This window comes from Carassius auratus, chromosome 14, assembly GCF_003368295.1.
Source record: "Carassius auratus strain Wakin chromosome 14, ASM336829v1, whole genome shotgun sequence".
NCBI classification, from domain to species: domain Eukaryota; kingdom Metazoa; phylum Chordata; class Actinopteri; order Cypriniformes; family Cyprinidae; genus Carassius; species Carassius auratus.
In genome coordinates this window covers 25,218,878-25,243,459 of record NC_039256.1, presented here as the reverse complement: position 1 = coordinate 25,243,459, position 24,582 = coordinate 25,218,878, and the positions used below count along the sequence as shown (strand labels likewise).

Sequence of the window (24,582 nt, the reverse complement as noted above, 5' to 3'; positions counted from 1 at the left end):
TCATAGCCGTGCTGTCTTTTTTGACTAAAGACTTGGCATAGGTTGATTGTGTGAGTGGAACATGTCAGCATCAGAGATCAAAGTATACTGCTGGAAACCTGACAGATATTGTCATCAGTCAAAATATTTGTGGATTCTGAGGCTTGTCTGTCTCGCTGTCCTATTCCGTATGCTCTTCCAATGCTGGATTAATTCCTGTATCATTTAAGAACTTGGCAGTCATTACACTTGCAGACTCTCCTTATTTTCACAGTTACATGGAAACCTACCAAAGCACAAGTAATTGCACCTTAATACTCAACATTGAAATTGTAGTTTCCCATTGACATTAAGGCACTAGCATTGCTCAGTTAAAGAATAGTTAAAGAAAACTTTTTTTTTTTACTTGAAAAATAACATGCTCTAATGAATATCTTACACTAAGTTCAGGAGCATGCATTGTGGAAGTAAATAAGGTCATGAAGTCTGAAACGACACTTGAGACGAGCAGCATCTTAAAGAATAAAGCGTGACAGCATGCATGTATCTGGTCCTGCAGAGAGAGTCCAAATGGCTGGATTATTAGCATAGCATGCCTCGTCTGCTAGGACCTGTGCTCCGCTAACCCCCCTCCCAGATGCAGATTGAGTTTGGAGGCCTGGAGTGAGCAGACTGATTCATTCAGGGTTCAACCGCCTCTTACCAACCCTCCCATATGGCTCTGCTTGCGTGTCATTTACTCAAATATGCAGGACTCTGATAATTATGTAAGCCATAGACGAGCGTATTAACAATTAACCGCGTTCTCGCTCCTCTCACTTTAGCCCCATTTGTTACTTCTTCCCTCTGTCTCTGCTCCATTTGGCGGGGTTGTCCTATATATGCATTTGGAAAAGAGGCAACGGCAAATCCTAATCGCTTGTCTCGTCTCTGCAAGTGGCGATGGAGAAATACAACTCCAATAATGAGATTTGGCGGCACATTAGCAATGATGATTGCTGTGGCTGAATGGTGTGCTGCTGTGTTGTTGCGCTTCATTCAAAATCAATGATACATTGTTTAGGGGAGCTTTGTTCCTCAGTCGAACCGCCGGGCTAATGTTCCTCAGACTCTTTTAGACGAGAGAAAGGCTCTTTTACCGTAAGCCCTCCCCCTAATGTGGCTGGTCTTTGCTGCTCGATTGCAGGCTTTTTTTTTTTTTTTTTTTTTTTTTACATCTCAAAGCCTCTTAGCGCATTTTTTTAATTTAACATCTGAGATGATGGAGTCAACCGTCAGTTTTATCTCATTGTCCAGACAATTATAGGCTTCTGATACATTTCTTATTTTAGGCTAGATTTGCTTTGAACCAGGGAAAGGGATGTGCTAGGCATCCTTAAAACACACAAAAATTTTCTTTTGCTTATGCATATATTCATCTGTTCCAGAAAGAACAAAGCTAATGATTATCTCATCAAAAGCAAGTACACGTCTTGTGAAAAAAAATAAAAAAATAATAATAATTCGATGCAATGCTCGTCTGTGTTTACTATTGAGAATAGCACTGAACTCACTGGAGTTTAAAGGCCTAGTTTATAGTAATATCACCTATTTTTTTTTTCTTTTTTTCTTTCTTACACGTTCTCTTTTTACACAAGAGATTCTTATCCATTATTTATTTGAGTAAAGTTCATAAAAATCTCACAGCGCCAGAAATACTCCATTTTGTTCAAGATCCAGGTGTCAGTGCGCTGGCTTTGTGTTGCATCAGACTTATTATTGTCAGCAGGACATTTGAAGTTATTTCAGAGAAAGACCACATAAAAGCATTTAACTGGGTTTAGGACAAGCTTCCAACAGGGAGGACAAGAAAGACAGTTATTGTTAACGTTTCAGCTGTGTACTTACAGTGTATTGAAGAAATGACATGCACACCAGCCCTCTAATGAACTGGAGCTGGAAACCCAGCAAGAGTGGCTACATCCAAACATGCTTGCTTATGCCAACCAGAGTAGAGGACATAATGAGAGAAGTAGTCTACCCATGGAAAGGGCACTTCTTTAAAAAAAAAAAAAAAAAAAAAAAAAATTGCCATGCTTTTTTTTTTTTTTTTTCATTTATTCATCTGACCTTTATGAGCACAATTAGCATTTAGAAAAAATGAAGTTTCTCTCACTCGCCCACATCACCTACAGCTGGCTTTTTACTCTTAGAGGAAATTGCAAAGTTGGACAAGGAATATGAATCTATTTTGGGGAAAAGGGAGGCAATTGAGTTCCTGACATCTGTAAAGTGGCAAACTTGGCTCAAATATGCCCTTCTGTCTCGAATAATCTGAAAGGAAAAGAAAGCCATAAACATCAGGGACATTTCAGTGACATATTAAATGATAGGGGGGTAGGGGTGGTATTTATTTCCTTATTTCTTAGAGTCACCTTGAACTTCAGTTGCTCAGCACTGTGAAACTTTGAATCACGGCTGAGCTCCAAGAGTAATGCTGTGCTGGGGTGGATTTTCCTCGGAGAGCGCCAGCTCTATCCACCAACATGTTAGAAAGCTGGTTGAAAACAAAGATGGAGTCAAGACCAACATGAATAATTCCCCTTGAATTGAGCCGCCATAGATATTTAAAGCCCAATCAGGCCGTGCTTTCTTAAAGAAGGGGTGTTTATTCACTCTCTCTGCAATTTGACACTGGCAGTGTGCAGTAATGGGGAAAGAGTTGAACATTAGGGAGTCTCTATATGAATCGCATGTGTATTTCTGACACCCGGCGTAAGGCGCTATAGCATATAAAGACGTGGCCTCATTTAAACCATGTTCTACTATCACTCACATCCCTGCGATAGTTCACCAAATGAGCAGGCAGCAGGTGTTTTCTCCTGTGGCACTGATGGCTGTGTTTCTACATTTTTCTTTGCAGAACCTGATCAAAAACCTTCCTGAGCAGAAGGAGCTAAGCAATCTGGCCGAGCTAAAGAACGAATACGAGGAGCTTTGTGAATCTGAGCAGTTTGGAATCGTGGTGAGTACTGAGATTGTAGTGCTTCACTAGCGCAAATGAGATCAAGTATAAAAATAATTGTATTTATTCAAATGAATAAAATTTTTTATTCATATTATTATGGTAAATCTGAAATTTGGATTATATTTTATTTTTAATCGGTTCTCAGAAAAAGTGTTCTGTTGTGGCAACGGTTTGTTTGTTTAAATAAGTATCATATGAAAGAGTTTAGTTAAAGAAGAACATTCATAATAGAGCTTTGATGTAATAAATGGTATTGCAATTGTAAGGCGGAATCGATTCAGACAAGACCTGGGAATATAAGCTGGGAAACATAATAAAGTCAATGTTTATCTTGACTTTTTCTCCCCAAAAAGACAGAAATACTGTTACAGAGTGAAATTTATGTGGCACAAATACTGTTCTGGACCATTAGAGGAACAGCATGAAATTGGAACAGACAATTATATAAAAAAAAACATAATTTATGTAACAGAATTGAAAACGCAGCACCTTCATTTTATGTTGAATCCATTACAAAAATAAACACAATGGTTTGCAGAAATTTCTGGAACAATCTCTGATTCTGTGTCCTTTCAGTACTATAAATCCAATCAACTGAATGCATGTTTAGTGCATGTTGGCATATGTAGTTGACATCTGTAGCACTGTAATCTCCAGCAACTAGCTGATCTTTGAATTCTAATAAGTCATCAGTCGATGAATATGGATCACACAATCAACAACTATCTGTTTCAAGGAATTCTGTCATTTAACAGATAAATAAAAAAGAGTCATTTGTGACCCTGGGCCACAAACCTAAGTGTAGTCTGTTTAAGTGTAATTTTTTTAAAACATCTGTAAGCTGAAAAAGCTGAATAAATAAGCTTTCCATTGATGTATGGTTTATTAGGATAAGATAATAATTGGCCAAGATACAACTTTTATATGGAAATATGGAATCTGAGGGTGCAAAAAAACTAAATACTGAGAAAATTGCCTTTTGAATTTGCCCAAATGAATTTTTAGCAATGCACATTACTAATCATAAATTAAGTTTTATATATTTACAATAGGACATTTACAAAATATCTTCGTGGAACATGATCTTTACTTAATATCCTAGTGATTTTTGGCATAAAAGAAAATCGATAATTTTGACCCATACAATGTTTTTTTTTTTTTTTTTTTTGGCTATTGCTAAAAATATACCCCAGTGACTTAAGACTAGATTTGTGGTCCAGGGTCACTTTTGGTTCCTGAATGTTTCATCATTGGTCAGTATTTAAATCTGGACACAGCTATTTCCACAGATACAGTGCAGGTGCCAGACCCGATGCCCGATTTGGAATCATTCTGTGTTTTAATAAAGAAATAACATTAGGGCGAAACAAAACAGTTACACAAAACTTGTTCACCACCATTATAATCAACAGCCAAACACTGGGCTTGGCACAAGCACCAATAATTTGGTGAAAAAAGAGCGAATCTCACACTAAAAGGCATTTCAATTGCCTATCGATTTCATTCTTCTCATTTTCTTAGTCTTTTCTTCCCCTCTTCCTCTTTCATTCTCTCTTCTTTGGCTCCAGTTCGCTATTTCTCCTCTACTTTTCGTCACACTCCAGCGCATAACCCTTCACACATCTCTGTTCCATTTCCGCCTGTTTCTCTCCTCCACTCTCTGTCTCTGATACTAAAATCACCCTCCTTTCCATTTCTGTTGTTGTTCACACTTCTATGTGAAGGATTTTGAGCTGAAACGCAGGATGGGGGGCAGTAGGAAATTAGGCAGAGAGAGAGAGAGAGAGGGAGAGAGAGAGAGAGAGTGCTGGAGAAAGAAGACTGCCTTCAGGCTCAATGCAGGATCAGCGCTATTCAATATATAAAGAGACTCAGTAATGTATAATTAAAAGGCCAAGAATATAAAGGGCATTTTTTATGACAAGTCAAATTTGGTAGGCTGGTTGTGACTGACAGAAGCTATGATTTTGATAAATAATGAAGAGGTAGGCAGAGCTTTATTTTACTACAGAGCATGATTAGGTCCTGAGTTCTTAAACTGGAAGGGCTTTTAGACTTCCTTCCTATATTGACCGAATCCCATTAACGTTGGCCTTTGTCTTGACTTTGTCTCAAATATTTAAGCTTCTCTCTACATCAGTTAGTTCTGCACAGCGTACAAGTCTACACTTGATGTGACTCGCTCCTGGAATAAGGGAATAGTTCACCCAAAAGTAAAAATCTGTTATCATTTAATCACCCTTGTGTCCTTCCAATCTTTATTACATGGGACGAAAAAAAAAAGATGTTAGAGAAGATAATTTTATTTAAATTTACCTCATTTGCTTGCCGATTCCAGTGTATGCTAGATATATTTAGATGTATATATTTATTTATTAAAATCTATTTAGATTGTAAAATCTGTTTAAATATGCTTATGTGTAGATTATTTGATGTATTTACTTATTTACATCTAATTGTAAAGTAAAAAATTTTTGTTTGTTTTTATTTATGGATTTCTTTCCTTGATTTATCTGCTCTTTTGCAAAGCAACCTTAAGTTTAAGAAAGGTGTTATATATTAAAAAAAAAAACATTTATTTATTCATTCAACAATGGATTTTATATTATCATGGATCTCCTAAGTGTAGTTTCCATAAACGTTGTCATGACAACTGGTGACCATTTGGTTTTCTGTTAGTTGTGAGCAAAAGTAATAAAACTAATAAATCCACATTTTGGGGTACAGCAGATGCACACTTTCAGTGTATAGAGAAGAGCATTTCACATAAAATCTCCTTTTTTTGTCAGATGTGTTTGGAATTACATTAGGGGGAGCAAACGAAGGCAACATTTTCAGTCTCCTTTAAACACTTAATTCTGTCTTTCTCTTTTACTTGAGAACTGTGCTTTACAGTTACAGTCAGATGTAGTCCTGTCATGCACAGATCTTTCTAGGTTGATGCATATGCATTCCTTCACTGGCATTATCTGACAAACCTGCCTTTGACAGCAGATTCACACAGGAATCAATTCAGCACAGGGTAACAGAACAACCCTCTCGCTCCCTCTCTGTGTCTTTGGAGGGCGTAATGAAGCACGTTGTGACAGTCTCCTCCTGTGACTGAGCTCAAGGCAGGTAATATACAGGCAGGCTGTGGAAGCACCTCATCAACACCACCTCGCACTGCTCCTTGGGGAAATAAGTCACTCTCAGCTTGTCTCCCTCCAGAGCTGTCACCAACTCACCCTCTTTTATTGTGATTTCCTCTTATACAGAGAAATCAAATCTGGATTTGCAGGGAGGAGGTGGGGCGGTGAACGGGGGCGTGGGGCCGACTCAGGGTTTTTTGATCGGCAACTTGCTCATAAAGATGAATAAATGTGAGCAGTAATGGTACATCCTGTCTGCATCTCTGGGCTGCCTGTGAGCGTCAGATTATGCAGAAATCTGGAGCGAGAGTGTCTGAGGTCGCCCTCCTCAACAAGCAGCTCCTGTAGGATCCTTGTTGTTGTTGTTTCGTTTCCTCACTCCTTCCTTTCCTGCTCCTCCTCCTCGCTGTCTTATAACTGAAATGTCATCTCTCTCTAGCACCAAACCAGTTATATTGTTGCTGTTATTACAGTTAAATGTAATTATAGGTGAACGGCACAATCTGACTTTTATTTGTTACAAGATTTGTAGCAAAATTTCTGTTTTCAGTGTTAACACAATTGTACGAGTAACATCTTAATTTTGTTTATGACCCTCTCTTTTGTCTCTTTTTATCTGTGCCATGCCTCAGACTTCTTAAACCTTGTTTCTGGTTTTATTGTGAGCAATTCATCAGTGTGCAGTTTTCTGAAAAAATAAATAAATAATTGTTTAGTTACCACTAATATAAATGTGGTAACTTGCTGCTTCTTTTTTGCTTTAGGCCAAGCTAAATAGCTATCAAATGAATACAATAACCGATTTCATTCTGAACTATTTCATAACCCAAAAGTAATATTTGTACGTGTGAGTGTTGTGATAACTGACAATGTTTAATGTTTTGAGTTGTTTTCTCTCCATTTCAGATGAGCGCAGTCAAGTTGCTGCGTCCCCGGCTAAATGGGATCCTATTCAAGCTGACATTTGAGGAGCAAGTGAACAACATCCGGCCCGACATCATGAACGTGACATTCGCATGCGAGGAGGTGAAGAAGAGTGAAGGTTTCAGCAGGCTCCTGGAGCTGGTGCTGCTGGTCGGGAATTACATGAACTCTGGCTCCAGAAATGCTCAGACATTCGGCTTCAACGTCAGCTTCCTCTGCAAGGTATCAAACAGAATCCCTTCTCTTTGTTTCTGAAACTACACTTTATGTGCTTAAAATTCAATCAGAAGTTCTATGTTGAATTCATAATAACATCCTGGAGAACTTTGATTTCCTTATGGATCATCCTTTATGGGGTTTGAACCTATGGCCTTTTGGACACCAGACAAGAAAGCTTCTACTTTACTACTTGCCATTAAGCATTTACTTTTATCCAAAGCAATTTGGAGTACTCATATTACAGGCATGGTAACCCTGAAATAACATAACGGTGATTGATTGTAGATCATCCCTTGTGGGACTGGAACCGGCAACCTTCCTTATACAAGCCAAGAACTACTGAGAAAAGCACACGCATACTTAACCTCAGGTTAAAAGCATCTGTTAAATGACAAGTAGTAAATTATAAACCTATTTAAGCAGCAGATTTGCATGAAGCTGAAATTGTCAGGGAAGAAAAATCCTGTTAGGTGTAATAGCCATCTTGGGTTTGGTGATTGGTGACAGTAATAGACAAACTTGACAGTTCTCTCCCGAAAGACAGTATTCTTCAGAATAGTATCTACTCTAATACGGCAAGTTTCTGAGTTTATTTATAGAGCTGGCAGGTAAGGCTCCCCACTGAGATCATTGTAACTGTTACCAGAATGTGTTTGAAAGCTGTAACTGCTGTTGTTGTGTATGTAAGATGGACATCTGGCTGTGTGTTTTACAAGCTGATTTGGATGGTGAAGCCATTTGGTCCCGCTATGAAAGACAGCCACCCCCCTGCCGGTGTTCCCAGCCAGCAGCCAGAACTACACCGTCACTCTTAGTTACATCTCTTTGCTGGCCTTGTCATCTATTCGGAGGCATCCCAGATGCTGCTGGGACACAGGTGTCCCAACCACAGGGGTTTAAGCTGGAGCCAGTTGTGTGACATATCTGAATGGTTGTCCTGACATTTTTCTATTTGCTTTCCTAATGCCACTAAATTACTGTTTAGCACAAGAACGTAATTTTTCAAAAAAGCTGTGGCAGTTTAATTTGTAATTTTTTTTTTTTAATCTTTAATCAACATTCGTTTTTACACCCCTTTCTAAAATGCCTCAGTACCAGCACACTCTTGCGCTCTTAAACATCCAAGCCCTTGATGACCATCTCGCTTTCTCTTAAAGTGTGCTTGCATGCAAATAGCCAGTTGATTAAAAAAGTGGATGAAGTTTACCTTGTCAAAAACTGCATGCACATGCATTTTCATGAGGAAGTCCTTCACCTCTTCTGTCAGCTCCTCCGTTATGTTTTTGCTTATCACTGCACTTAAGTAGTTCCAGTTTGTGTTTGGTCCTTGGTTGGCATTTGAATGTGCTTAATGCCATGCCAACTCGAGTTTTTCATGGAGATGTTTAAGTATAGGTGGTTTGGAGGTGACATGAGCATTAGGTGGTTGAGTTTCTCTCTCTTTTTTCATATTTGTGTTGGATGGTGTTATGGCCCAGAGGGAGGACACCCCTGTCGGATGACCCTGCCCCGAGCATGGGCAGTTGAGTGGGAGAGGATCCAATGGCAATCAGAGCTTGACACTTGGTGACATTCTCTCTGACCTTGGGTGTAGAGCCTGTCCTTGGGTCTTGCAGTAGTGGACTAAAACACTGAGCTCTGTTGTCAGGTGCCAGCAGGGTAGACATCTATATAGCTCTTATCAGCTGTGCTCTGACTCCACATTGTACACCATAAAGCAGTTTTTTAAACAAGTTACACATAATGACGGTATCTTTACACATTGGCTTTCATAGATATGTTGGGTCGTTTCTTTCTTTCTTTCTTTCTTTCTTTCTTTCTTTCTCTCTTTCTTTCTTTCTTTCTTTCTCTCTGTCTCTTTCATTTGTCATTCCTTTCATCTCTTCTTTCACGCACCCATCCGTTCTATTGTTATTTCTTTATTCGAGCTGTCAGTGATTCATTATTATTGCATTCATATCAGTCAGGCTCACATTTACGGAACATAAGTGAAGTGCCTGCTGAAGCTTTTCGCTTCAGCACTGATTGGGCAGTTATTGATGGACAAAGGGAAATGCCCACATTCTCAATCAGTTCAGTCAAGTAAATGGACCCCTACGTGGCAGACCTCAGCCTGCTAACGAGCTCATCAGGGAGGGCCGGTCGTGGGCTGACCCGTGATCCGCGACTCTCACAGTCACACTTTGTACCAACTGTACCCAGATCTCATTTGCATATTCCTGAATCTGTTTATTGGTTAACATTGCTGTTAGCTCAGAACTGGCTTGAAAAGGCACTGCTGTGTTTAAGTCCTTCTGCTTTTCTTTAAACATCTGGTGTTATGAAAGAAACAGCCAATCATAGTCACCGCCACCATTGAACTAAACAGTTTGTACTGTGTTTTTGGACCGAGAAGCTTGCTTTTTGTCACTGCTTATTAGACAAGCACAGCTCTGTTAATTTTCAGTTAGTTGTAAACAGATTCAACTGATTCCTGCAGTTCTAATCACAGAAGCCACTTCACTCAGACATAATGTATTCAGTGCCAGAGTCCTTTTCTTGTATAGTTTATTTTGAAAATATATAGACGGTGTTCGATATAAGCCCTTTATTTTGTAAACCAAACTGAGCTGTATTGGGCACCTCAAAAAATTACATATTATGATGTTCTAAAGAAAATAAATGTTATTAGAGTTTTTATATGTAATGGATACAATTATATATATATATATATATAATTTTATATGAGTTTGAATAGAATTTTTTCTATATTCGCAGAGTTATTAGGTCATGTTTTGTCCCTTTTTTCCAAACTGCGACAAGCGCCAGTCTCCCTTTATTGCAGAATGAGATCTATCCACTCAACCAATAACAGCACACCATTCCACGCACTGTAAACGGTAACAACCAATCACAGTGTACCATTCCATGCACTCTAGACAGTAATGGCTGCACTTTGAATACACTTTGCACGGTCGTGACAAAACGTGTTCTGTGAAAGTTGTGTAACAGAAATATATAAGAGAACACATGATAGGTAAAAATTAATAGCCTGAATGCACTGTAAGTAGCTTTGAATAAGAGCATCTGCTAAATGCATTAATTTAATTTATATATATATATATATATATATATATATATATATAAATATATATATATATATATATATATATATATATATAATCCAGCATCGCATCTGGATTTCTTTAATTATGTCTCTTAAACATGTGGTACTCTAAGTCCTCCATATGTGGTTACATGCAATTTTTAGAGACAGTATTTCAAGTAAAACTTGAACAGAGCCTGCTCCATATCTGTGTTTTTGGGCATGGGTGAAACATGTTTTTATCTATGGAGATTCAGTAGCTTTGACCATCATCTTCACAGAGACGCACAAGGCACCTCGGTTCTTCAGTTAACTTTAATCTTGCAGAAGTATATGTGAGTGTAGAAAGTAACCTTCTGTTGTGGATTCTTGACTCCCTGTCATATACTTTTCAAAAAAGTAACTTCTGTAGCGAACATTTGACATATTTCAGGAAAGGTAGACTCAGAGGAATGCACACAAAGATTATGGCAACTTCAAATGAAATCAACCATGTGGGAAAAGGCTTACTCCACAGCAAAGCCCCTTTCAAAGCTACATGCATGAAAAGGTGTTAAATTACAGATAATATTCATTAAAGCTGGATTTGCTCTCTGCTTTTTGGGGTTGTTTAAGCATGATACTTTCTAGTAGAGATGTCAGAAGAGTTTATAAAGAGTGAACCTTTATTTTGCCTTTTTAATTTTTTTATAATCTCTAAACTTTTAAGCAGATCGGATGTGTTCAGTTGGCACCACTTTGTAATTTCAGTTCTGTTTTTTGGCAACTTGAAGATTGAAGAGAAGAAACTCTTATGTACTAGGCTCCCTCATATACGTTCACAGTGTCTCTTCGTCATTTCTCAGCTTGTTAGAGATTCTCCCAGCGCCGGTTGTCTTTCTCACAGATCTGGCATGGATGGTGAGCTCACGGACAAATGAACTCCCTGAGCTACCTCGCTCCCCACCCCAAAACTGCCAGAGGTGTAGCCTGGGGCTCTCTGATTTTCACTTGTCATTCTTACTAAGCAAACTTGCCTCATGGCAGGCTCTGAGCTTTAAGATCAGTCTACTGGCTACCGTTCCAGTCCAGGCTGTCTGCCATTGGTAGGCAAAATATGCCAGACACCAGCAGCTCTTTTTTCTGCCATGCCCCTCAGCTGCTGTGTGCCGAAGTGTAACTTTTTGCGTAGTTTCCATGACTAAAAAAACGAAAACAAAAAAACACACAAATTACTGCTTTGAAGATCTATGCACAATCAATGCCTGTAACTGCAGGTCCTTTGGCAAAATGTGTAATTGAGCGATCAGAGATGACAGTCCTTTAGGTGGTCTGAGATTTCTTGGTCCCTGTTGCCTCTCATGTCTGTTATTAGCTAATTGTTCTTGAGGATTTATATCTTTCGAATGTCTCGATGGAGGATGATTGTTATTCTGTAGAACTCCTCAACATGCTTCAACGAATATTAAAATGGGCCGACTGGGTACGTTCAAGTATACTAACTAGACAGGTCATCTTTCTTTATTTCTCTATCACTTTCCGTCTTTATATCTTTGTTAGGATTTGGGTTTAAATGACTGAGTACCTTAAGACACACTGATATTATACCTCTATGGAAAAAGAACCAATTTCACACATTAACTTTGACAGTATCCTCATAAAGAGATTTTTTTGAAACATTGGCTGAATACAAATTGTAGCACCGGTACAGAAAAGCCCCTTTGCATTATCACAGTGAGGGAACAATTGAATTAGAAATGTAATAGCTTTAGCCCCATGAATATTTCGAAGGCTATGACTCACCATGCTTATCCTGACAACAGGGTGAGCTGTGCTTGTAAATGGCATTTTCAAATTTTTCACCTATGCTTATATATATATATATATATTTTTTTTTTTTTTTCATTAATAACATTTTGATATCAGCCGGCCCTTCCGACCTCTCCGACCTCACCGACCCGACCTCCTCCTTCAGTTCTACCATATCCTTTTGTGTTTCACTTTTTTTTTCTTAGATGTTTTTTTTTTTTTTTTTTTTATGTATTTGTACTTTTATTCCAAATTGAAGCCAGTCTAAGGTGTCTTACATTTGCTCGTCTGTTCCCTTACCGCTCTTCTGAAAGAACCCCTCTGGAATCCACTATTGTTGAGAGAAATCCCTGATTCATCAATGTCTGGACGAACATCAGCGTAATCACAGAGGCATAGGCGAACAAGAGGAGCGATGCATTGGACTAGCAAAATGGAAGTGCCTTGACTGGAAAATTAGTGGAACATCATAACTTAAAGCAAATTAGATTATTCAATTTCAAACAAGATTACCAGAGAAGCTGACATTACTGATGTGGTACGTGCCAAAGAATGTCTGCTTCACTAATTTGATAGAAATCTCTCTCCCTCTCTCTCAGTGGGACTCCTTACTGTGTTGTCTACTGTTTGCAGAATTGTTGGCTGCATATCTTGCCCTCCCTGTGCTCAGCTTCTATTATATCAATAGGTTTCACCTCACTGTGCTAATCAGCTCACAGTTTTGTCAGATAAAATTAATGACTGGTTAATCACCTTAAACCTCTGTGAAGGGTCAATGCTTTCATTTTTTTGCCCTCTATTTCTTTCTTATCCACCCTCTCTCCCTTACAGGAGATAAATGAAGACAGATTAGCTTATTTAAAAATCTTCTAAAGGGCTTTTCACATCTAGGATGCAAACTATAAAATAACGGTAATTCTAAAGTTTTAATATTAATTCTAATTATATGGGAATAGGGAATTCCACAACAAAGATGTAACCGTGAAGACAGAGAGGAACGATTTTGTTGATATCACTTTCAGAATTTTTTTTTTTTTTTTTTTTTTTTTCAGCTGATGAAAAACATTGACAGCCAGTCAGAATCCATCTGAATTAGAGCTTGTGCAGTGAGTTTAAAGTGACAGACGAAATAACTGCAACACATGTTTGTAATAAATGCAACAGCATGGAAAACCATAAAGTACCAATTTAGAACACACTACATAGGTACATTGCATTATACTTTAGTACTCATAATAAACATTTATTTACCCCAAACCACCCCCCACCCACACATGCACTCTTATAAAAACAAATGCATTCTGCTATTGATTTTTGTCCAAAAAGAGTATCTTTTGTAGGCAGTATAATTAAGTTGCTTACCTTCTGGGTCACTTTGCATCAGAAGCATGCCTGTGATGGTTTCTTAAAATACTGCTTCTGAAGGCAGCTCTCTATGTTTTGGCAGAGATAATTTATGTAATGTTTCCATGAACTGAATCATACAAACCTTAGACCTCAGACGTCTGCTCCTTCACGGCATGGAGAATGTACCCAGATTTTTTTGTCTCTTTCTCTCCGCATAGTGCTGATCTTACTTGGCAGATGAAAACAAACCTGCACAGTAGCGGCTTTCTGTAATGACAGTTTGGGGCATAATAATAAACAAATTAAAATTTGAAATGCATGAAATTAAATTGTGATTACCCAATGTGAGCAGATGATTGATCCCCATCTAATGAAAGTGTGAGCGTGCTGCATCCTCACACGTGTGAAAGGGATGTGGGGAAGCTTGGCTGCGGGGTGTGTGAGGGGGAACGGACACAGTGTGGAGGGCCGTGCTAATTAGCTCTCTCAGCATGCGTCTCCAGCAGCAGTGCAGTCGCAGTGGGGAATGATTACGAACAAGTTGCCGGTGCACTGACGTGGAGACACCAGCAGACGCTCATACTTGCCCTCCCTCTCTATTCCCGTTCCAACCCACCCGTCCCTTGGTGATTTTTCACATGAGATTGTTTTAACATACCGCTGTCATTCATTCCTGTGTGTTTCTTTTGTTTGATTCTTGTCACATGGTTTCGAACAGTTGAGTGGCAGCGGTTAAAACTGGCAGACTGTTGCAGAAGTCACTCCTGCCAACCTCATTATAATCCACAGGAGGTAGAAAAGCCATTGTCCGTTGCAACAAGTGCCACTGAGGTGTCTTTATTGTCAAATTATGAAGACGAGAGGTCCGGCCGCAGTCGATAAATATCTGAATCTTTAAACATGTTATTCACGGAAAGATTGAGCATCAATTGAACATGCCATTTCACGAAAACCCTTGTGGTTCGATTGCTGGTAATTTTCAGGACATTATTCGGGCTCTTGTGAAATGAACCTTGCTATTACGTGTCCATTGAAAATGAGACCAATATAATGTTCCTCGCATGTCCATGTCAATTATTGCAGTCTTGGATTTCGTGCAAGTCATTACATATTCACCCTCATTTGGTATTCCCTTCACTGGCCATTAGGCTGATGTGATTAGCACTGAAAGTCTGGCAATAATAACTGCCACTTAAATCTTTCAACATCACTGGAGGACTGTCATATTGCACAGTTTCAAGGTGCAAAACAGCCTTTTTTATTGAATGTACATTGGAGCAGTGAGCACCAAAGAGTTCAGTAGTAGCATTTAATGGCATGAGATATAAATAACTAATGCAATTCAAAAATCAATTCCTTTGCAGAGCCTAAAAATGTATTTCATTTGTTTCCCCAAGATACATACGTGGCATCAGTCTGAAAGTTGCATCTGTCATGATGTTGTACAAATGACCTATTCTGATCTGAAGTTTAGAAGCTTTTATTTTGAGCTATTCCATGAAAAATGTAGTTTAATAACTTGAGAAATGTGTTCTTGTCAAGATTTTCTTAAAATATACGCTATGTAACATAAAACATTTCAAATGTGTTAAATGTTCTGGCAATGCTAAAATAAGGAAAACAACTCTGCACAGATGGTTTTTAATTGAGTGTTAATTACAAATAAATATTTTGTTTTCTGATTTCTGTTGACTGAAATAGAATCGAGAATAAAAACTGACTACTAAAATGACAAAACAACAAAATCACTAAAACTCTCAAAATCGAATGAAAACCGAAAATATAAAAATAAACGGTTTCAAAACAACAATAATTATAAGACTGGATCAGGTTTATCAGTTTCAACCTGATGGTGGCATCCTGAAGATGGCATCGTTATGGTGTACGGTACATCTTCAAATAGAAATCAAGTAAAACTAGCACAAAGTTAGTTAACGTGTTGGAAGATTTAGGGATTTTATATTTTATTAAATTTTTTCCTAAGGTTGAGGGTTTTTTCCCTCTTAAAAGACATAGACTGTGTGAGGCTTGTTTGGTGTGATAGCTGTGGAAATCAGAGGAGGCAGGCATGCAGTACGCATGCTGAGGTCGTCAGCGTCGGATGGAAAAGCCTTTAAAGTGCATTATCTCTCCGCCTGCTCTGTCGCTGTTCTGCGCATTAGCAGCTCAGTGCTGGCTGATTGGTAAACACCCCGTGGCTGAGCGGGTGCAAAACTTAATTCTGTTTAAATAAAGAAAACAACATTAGGAATCGGATGCAGTGTTGGCAGCCCAAGAGCAACTGGCCCCGTTTTGATATCTGCACCAGAGCATTCACAATTACTTCCACCTTAACCATTGCGCGTATTTTAATTCACACGCATGAAGGCGTCAGTAGATCAAAATGGAGATATGTAATTTGCAACGGCGCAGACTTTAAGCTCAACCCATATTTATTGAGAATGTGCACACATGGACCGTCAGAGGAGTGTTTAATAATGCGCACAAAACAACAGCTTTCACAGAAACAGCAGCGAACGTCGCGCTCCTCACCGATAGCGTGTGAGCGCCGCATGGGTTCGGTCTCGGTTAAAGGGAAAAGGAAGACCTCCGTGTTTGTTTGCTTAGATTTCTTGTTGTTCTTCCGTGCTCTGTTTCTTGTTCCAATCCTTGTAAACCAATATTGATTTTAGACAGCCAGCTGCGTAGAAGAAAGGGTCATTCCAGAAGAAAATAAACCAGCATTTAGGATCTGGTGTTGTTATGTTATGTTTCCCTTGCTTCATCTTTAGCAGCGAGACTCTGTGAGGTGCTGCGTGTATTGTATTATATTGGAGATTGCAGCTGAGGCATGTCTCTATGTCTGCTCTCATTTATTGCCAATCTCTCAGGGAGAAATTGGAAGCGATTTATCTAATGGATGCTGGAACACAGTGGCATTTTCAAATGAAAACACTCCACAGGAAATTCCAATAATAATTCACGGATTATTTGCTGGACTTTTTGCTGGGATTCCTCTAGTGTGGCAGATGTGGAAAAGTGTGCAGTAGTTCTCTCTGATAAATAGATAAATACCACTAAAAGGGCTGTAAAGCTAGGGGCTAAATTATGCTTTCCTAATGGATTAATCAATTGTGACTCCTCCAGTCTGAGCTCACAGCAATTCATCCTACCTGGAAACAATTGGAAGGCTTTCTCACTTTGCAAAGGATACAAAGGCCTTGCAGGGCTAAAAGCTTTATTGATCTCTGAGACCCTTTTGAATAGGTAATTATACGTCACGATGTGCTTAGATTAATATATCGCCTTTGTTTGCATCTCAAAATGATAAACGAATCCTTCGGTGTGCATATCATTTAACTAATCCCAGATCATTAGGGAAGATGGGCCACGTACGCTGGATGGGCCGTAATGGAATGCAGCGGGGGGGGGACGAGACTCCTGTCAGCTTTTCAGGCAGAGGAGGCTTATCTCATCTCTGCCTGCTATTAAATGAAACATCAGCATCCACTCACGACCCAGCAGCTGGCTGGCGAGGGACTCTGTCAACGTTGACAGCCTGATGGTCAGGTGTGTAGGTGTTAGTCAAGGTTTATTGAGCCAAAAACAGTTTAGATTTACATGATTGTTTCCACCTTCACTTTTACAAACAACACCGTAAGCACTTTGTCAGTCTGGCCAGCTCTTAGATGATTGGTGGGATTATGAACATATCATTGTATTTCATGTTATTTTGAAAAACTACCACACGTTTTATCGTGTAATTAAACACTATTCAAAAAGCTGTATAACTGCTAAATGCACGTATATCCTTGCGTTGTGAAAAATCATCTTTTTAAAGAGGAAAGCCATTCATGTGTTCCATCACGTCACCTTTAAATAAAACACATGATCAGAGTTATAGTAATGCCTGATGTTTGTTTCCTTGTGACTTTTGTATTATAATTGGTCCGATGCTCAGGTCACATTTAAGACAAACACACCCGTTACAATTTATGAAGCGATAAGAGGCAAAAGACTGCATCCATTTATTAATTTGCCTCATTGTAGCTGCCACATTTTTCCAGCAGAAAACCAATTCTTCACCTCTCTATCCGCAGAGACATTTTGGAAGAGAAAATCTATGGGAGACATTATGTGTAGTGGGGAAATGTGCCAGCTGTCGTAAGTTTGCCATCAGTTTGTGTAAAGGTTAATATCACATCTGCTGTGCAGTCCAGCTTGAGGATTCATTCTGCCTTCCCCGGCTCTGCTGCGGGACTCAGCAGCCATCTTCTGTGCGAAAGCAGCCTTCCTGGAGTCTAGGCTTGACAGCAAACAATCTGTTTGAGTCTGAGAGGGTGAAGAGGTCACCCAGCCCCAGTGCACTGCTTAATGTGGGCCCCCAGCCATGGCCCTCCAAATGAAGACGAGAGGGAGAGAAAGAGCAAAACTGCTCCATGTTTGGTTTATCATATCTATATTTTTTTATAGTTGTTTAACTCTGGTCCAGTTTATCTGATCCTTGATATGAGCTGATATTAAGATGAAATTCAGGCAGTTTATTGCGTACACTGCAGCAGCCCTCAGCAAGAGTGTGAGCGGTGTGTATTGATCTCAATATTTCATTTCTTTCATGTCACCTTAATCTTGTACAAAGAACGCTTGTGGTTTGGGGGAGAAAGCTTATTTTCAAATTAAACGTGGTAAATAAGTAAACAGGGGGAAATATGCCTCTGTGCACTCTGCTCCAACCAATTTCAACTTTATTGACATGCCTATTTGTCAGATTTCTGCACAAACAACTTGAAGTGCTGTCGACAACGCATACATATATTGATGTTATCCTGCCTATCTATCTATCTATCTATCTATCTATCTATCTATCTATCTATCTATCTATCTATCTATCTATCTATCTATCTATCTATCTATCTATCTATCTATCTATCTATCTATCTATCTATATGTCTATCTGTCTGTCTGTCTGTCTGTCTATCTGTCTGTCTGTCTGTCTTTCCATTGTTCTGTTATTTAATCGTTCAGCCGTTGTATATATTGTGTATATATCTTTCTGATAGCTGATTGATGTACATTAATAGTTTATTCTAAGTTGTGGTTTACTTAAATATTTAATCATTAAAGTGACTGTATTACCTGCAATTTCGTGACTCATTTCGAAATATTTTCTCTGCAGCTTCGTGACACCAAGTCGACAGACCAGAATACAACTCTTCTGCACTTTCTGGCCGAGAAATGTGAAGAAAAGTATCCTGAGGTCCTGAAGTTTCCCGATGAGCTTCAGCATGTTGAAAGTGCCAGCAAGGGTAAGAATATATGTATATGTAGTTTCTTTTTTTTTTTTTTTGGTCAATCATGTGGCAGTATGTTTAAATGCAAATGCTTTTTTACTTTTACAGGGTTTATTTAGTGGAGCACAATATAATTGTTGTAAATTATTATTATGGTTTATTTGTCTGATTTTATTTGCATTTATGGTCTTTGCAGTATTGTGGAGCATATCATGTGACTAAACCTCCAGTTATATCAGGACACTAATACAGTTTTAGTGCTTGACATAATGAAAATGACTGTGAGTCATATGATTTGTTTTTTCTCCCTATAAAACTGCATACAAATAAGAGTTAGAACAGAGGATTAGCATTGATGATAGTTGCAGTGTTATTTTGTTTATTTTTTTTTTTTTTTTTAAAGCAAAGTTCACATTGTTCCCTACAATAGCTACTTTAGTTAAATATAGAGTGTCCATACAGCACAGTTATAAAGTTATAAAGTTATTTTTGATAGAAAATAAAGTGATTTTTATCAGGAATTCAATTCTTTCAACCTTTTCTGTCTGCTTGCTGTTAAGGCACAATGTAATATTATAGTAAAATGACTCAATTTTCCTGCATGTTTGTGATGGCGTTATTACTGTCAGTTTGGAAGTCTTGGTAATAATGCCATGTAATTCAGTTTAGCCACATGTTTGTTTCAGGCTAGATAAAGATGCACTTTATCATGATCCAGAAGTCTATCCTTTTATTTCTTCCCACCCATAAACAGTTATCATATTTAATCAAACAGAATTCTCTTTAAATGTGTTAAGCCTGGTTAACTGAACAACCAGCTTTGGTTTTTGAAGACATTATGACCCCTAATCTACAGATATCAGCCGCGTCCTTTGGAAAAGTTTGGGCCTCTGTCAGGTGTGACCTTGAGATATTTACCCTCATATATATACCTCCCTCCATCTATATAAATCACGCTGCTTTATGGTGTTCGACAAATCCTTTATTGCTTTTCTCCTGTGGTCCTCTTTAAAGCCGTGAGCTTTGAGGCTTTTTATGGCTTGAATTAGATGAACTAATGTTACAGAGATCAACCCAGGAGACTGGACGCAATTGGCCCCACAGACTATAATTAGAGCTTTTGCAGAGAATGAAATAAAATTAGTTAATGGCCAAAGAACCTGTCTTAATCCTTCTGCTATGTGTAAATCCAGCCGTTTCCAATGCTGCGAACAGACAAGTTTCATTAGAATGGTGCAAAGCAGTTCTGAGGGTTGATGAAAGAACTATAATGAAACGCAAGGGGCCCATATGTTCCACAGTATGGCCGTCAAGAAAGGTTAAGAGTCCAAATGGGGAGGTAGCTTAGCAGGGATGGTGGTGGAGTCTCACACAGCCGTTCTGACATTGCGGAATGGATTCTTATTATGGCTTGCAGTGATTAAGAGCTTTAGTGCTTCCCACTATGCTGAGGGAGATTTCTGCAAATTTAAATATCTGGCTTCTTAACTCTCATTCATTTCGAACAGATTTGGAAATGAAGACCCTCAGTGAATGCAATAATCTCCCGTATTATTGTCACTCTCAATGTCTGTCTGTGTTCGTCTCCGTCAGGGGGAAAAACAAAAATACAGGCACGCGTATCCCAGCAGTGGCGCAATTTCTCCTGTCAATAAGCTAATTTGTCTTTAATTCCATTCGGAACTGTTTGGTTGAAGCCCTTGAGCTTTATTTACTTTGTTAGTTACCTAATTGCTTATCTGATCTAATAAAAGTAATTTAGTGCTTTGTTGTGATGGATGCGGTCACTGTCGAATAGACCAGCTGCATCTTTGTCAAGGTAGATAGATGGATGAATGCACAAGCCTAAGTCTTTGAAGAGACACATTTCAGAGAGAATCGGTTCTTTGTGCGTGGTCTTTGTCTAATTTGGAGTGAGTTAAGCAGTTTGTGGCTCCGATTTAGTTAATACATCTGTAAGCCGGTGTCAGCTCTGTGAGAATCTTACAGCAAGAAAGGCCACCCCGCTATATATGTGTTAACAATTATAATTAATTTTAAAGAATGCCACCGTTTTATTTTTATATAACTCAATTATGCATTTTAAAGTGTGAATTTTAAAGTGTAAATTCGAATTGTATTTATATATAACACATTATATATTACACGGCATGATAATAGATTCCCATAAACTGTAAATATTAACTTTTGAGCATTACATCAAAGCTAATTATGCTTAATGCCAAACTAATGCTGAAAATGAAATACTGTGAAAAAATATATCTTACATGGATTTTCTAAATCAATTTTTTAGCCCTTACCTGGCGATCTTACATGTAATGCATTGCATACAGATGTCCCACCTGGTTGAAGCAGTCATGAATGAATAATTCAGATTTAGCTAATGATCTTTTGGAGACCATTCTGTTCATGTCAAAGTGGAGAGAGAACATGAATCGGTTTCTTCTTTTAACATGGTAGCACAGCTCACCTTAACCCTGAGCCGCTCATGCTCTGTAATTCCTGCTACCTCTCTTTTCTTAAGTTCTGGCTTTTCTTTTTCACCCTCCTCTGTGCTGTGCAGAACTAACCTTTGGGCTTTCTGTTTCCTTTTTTTTTTTTTTTTTTTTGTATCTCACTCCATATTTCTCACAAAGAACAGTACATTTTTGTCTCTTAAGAATAATGCTTCCTCCACTTTATCCCTGTCTCCCCATCAAAGCGTTTTTTTTTTAGCCATTTTTTTCAGAGTTGCACACCAGAACACAAGAGCACTGGTGCGCTGCAAACCCTATCCTGTCCCAGTCTGCCTGTGCCCACAGGAGCACACGGCTCTACACCCTGCTGATCTCTTCTGTTTGAGCTTTGTGTAAAGCCCGGATACTCTGATTGTACACCAGAATCTTCTCATGGTCCTCTCAATGTATGTAGTTCCGATAAGCTTCCCATCGCATGTCCCATGTTCTTGCCTGATCTCTGCGCTCGGGTAGTGTACTTTGCCCCGACACGCATGAGGGAAGACCAAATCAGGTGATTTCTTCCTGTTGCATCAAGATCTGTTCCAAAAGGTTGCGCGCACACATTCAATAATCACATATCCATTTACAAATGTCGGAACTGGCACTCTTAATATACTTGATTGAAAAGAGCAATCAGTTCTGCCTGATTTGCTTGAGAAAGTTATTGTCTCCCTTCAGTTCCTCCTTGATTGGTGACTGCAGAATGCCTTTCCCTCAGTCCCAAATCTCCACAGAGATAGTGAAACAGAAAGAGTCCAGGAAAGGAAGTCAAACATTTGTGGATGGATGGATGGATGGATAGATTTTTAAATTTATGGCAATGCAACACATTACTGATTGGTTTATAATTTTCAGTGCATTCTAAAGATGAATGTCAAAAGTCATTATTGCCGTTTCAACAAAGCCGAATTATGTTTGCCAGCTTTGTAACATTACCTTGGTGACAAGTTTAAATCAGTGCAATTTACAGCAGAAATGTTCAGTATATCAGAGAAAACCAAACATTTACCAACTGAAAGATGTATAGCAACACAACACTGGCCAAATAGGGCATATGCTGTACCAGTTCTGTCAACTGGCTGTGGGCCAGCGGAGCATCTTTAAGCTCTTCTGAACTGACCTCAGCTTTGATCACATTATACAACATTTCAGCTCTTGCCCAAAGTTAACTGCCCTGTATTCTATCATTGTTATGCTAATTCCAAAAACTGTCTTGACAAATTGAAATTGAAATGGCAGCCGTTTGCTAATCAATCTTAATTGCATCATCCCATGTATCTTTTAAGCCGAGTCACAATTTGGCATTTGCTTGAATCTGTTAATACGATTCAGAAGGATGTTTGTCTAACATGCTTTCACTATCTCCGTCTGGTTTTATTTATTTTCTCCCCCTTCTGTCTTCTGCAGTTTCTTACTGTATGCAATCTATCCATTGCTCAAGGGGTGTTGTAGAATGCAATTTTGATGTCAATTTTGATTTGACCTGACATCATCCTCCTAGATAATCATGATGACAAATCTTCATCTGTTCTGGCAGCACAGAATCACGTAAAGGGGTTTGTTTATAATGTGTTTAATATTTTATCCACCTCAGCAACATAATTATGGTTTTTGCTTTTAATAATAAAAAATCTGTTTAGATAGGAGATATGTGGTAGCAGTCCCATGCCGACTAGCCACTGCTTCCTGACACACATGATTGCATCCCCTAATACCTTTGTGCCAGCCAGCTTGTAAAAAATATGTTGCCCAGGTAAAGGTCAGAAGCAGTCATGGCCTGCCTCCCCAGGCCGAGCTTCCCTCTGGGCAGAGGAGCTCTCGACTTTCCTGTCTCATCCATTAAAATCCACCTCCATCAAGGGCGGTGCTAATTAGAATGTGTTTTGATCATCCTGGGAGGACAGGGAGAAATGTGCTGAGTCTCAAGGAAGGGCTGGGACATGGGGAGCGACCATGAAATCAGAGTGGCATTGTATTTTCCCCTTTACTTATTCATGAAGTTCATCCCTCCTGGGCTGCTCTGTTACACCCCCCTGCCCACAAAACAAAAAACAAAAAAAAAAAGCTGTGGATGGATGCTGGCAGCAGTTCTACCTGTTATGTTACATCACAAACCTGAACCTGCAGATGGTTCAAAATTCTAAATTTTAATTTATAGTATAAATATACTTCATAAACAAACATAATATATTTTTCTTAAAAAAAAATATTAATATGCACATTAAATGTACACGGGGGAATCAGTTGGCAGAGCCTGCAGTTTTGAAGAGAACGGCTCCACATTCATATACATTCCTTGCCTTATAACAGAAGTGTTACCATAACATTAATCATACCCTGCATATGGCAAATGAATCAGTGTAATTGTTCAGGTGCTGCCCCTTTTTCGTTCTATTTGTCTTGTCCGTAATGTAAATGGCTGTGTCTTGTTTAGTAGCTTTGTGTGCTCGTAATTCGTGGAAGCCGAAGCTAGGACAAGAGAGGAAATTATAAGAGCAAGAAAGGGTGTCCTGGTGTCGAGCTGCAACATGAATCAGCTGCCGCTCTATATCAGTTGTTCTTCATCCTAGAGTGAACTGGAGCACAGCAGTCATAAAGCATGCGTTTTGATGATTGTGGTCAAGACCTTGTTTTGTGAAGTGCACGCTGTATGTCAACAGACAATTCAGTATGCAAGAGTAATGCTCTTGCAAAAGCCTGCCTCCACTCGTGAAGCCGTCGTTATCTCTTTAGTTTGATCGCTTGTGCTGTTGCTTTTCTTCAGTGCAGCTGCGCAACAGAAAATGTTAAGGCAGAAAAAAAATAAACAATTGCTGTGTCGAGTTTTGCCGTTTGCTGTACAGAAGGGAGACTGTAAAGCCTCTTACCAGTGACTCGAACACTTTTTCAAAGTGCTCAAAGTTACATGCTACTATAGCTCTGGACAATGGGGCATTCACTCAGTTTACAATACTTCTGCAAAGTTTAAACATTTCTGTTAAATGTAACTCCTTTTATTTTAACACATACAAAAGCATGACATAAGCCCCCCCATCCAGCTCTAAATGACTGACTCCCTGTATGTTATACATTATACTGTATAACCCATGCTTCCGAAACCAGTCTTGTTCTATTTAAGTGCTAAATCCTGACCAGAACTCAACTTGAGCCATTTGAAACCGTTTTGAGGAATCAAACAAGTGCTTTTACGGGCATTGAAATTCTTACTATCCTCAAGTGCAGCTGAACCTTCACTCTCGCAAGGTCACATTGAGCGGCATATCTTCAAAGCCATTTGTAGAAAATAAATAGATACTTTAAAAAGGGATTTTGCTTGATGCTAGAATCCTCTAGC

General features: G+C 38.9%; 1 protein-coding gene across 8 annotated transcripts in view; it reads left to right on the top strand.

Moving 5' to 3' along the window:
• The window catches only part of diaph2 (diaphanous-related formin 2), a 381,616-nt gene that overhangs the window by 235,252 nt on the left and 121,782 nt on the right, over positions 1-24,582 (top strand). For all 8 annotated transcript variants that reach the window (XM_026280881.1, XM_026280882.1, XM_026280884.1 and 5 more), the window contains 3 exons: positions 2,882-2,983; positions 7,024-7,263; positions 18,636-18,765. In XM_026280881.1, coding sequence (XP_026136666.1) covers positions 2,882-2,983; positions 7,024-7,263; positions 18,636-18,765 — 472 coding nt within the window. The remainder of the gene's footprint in view (positions 1-2,881; positions 2,984-7,023; positions 7,264-18,635; positions 18,766-24,582) is intronic.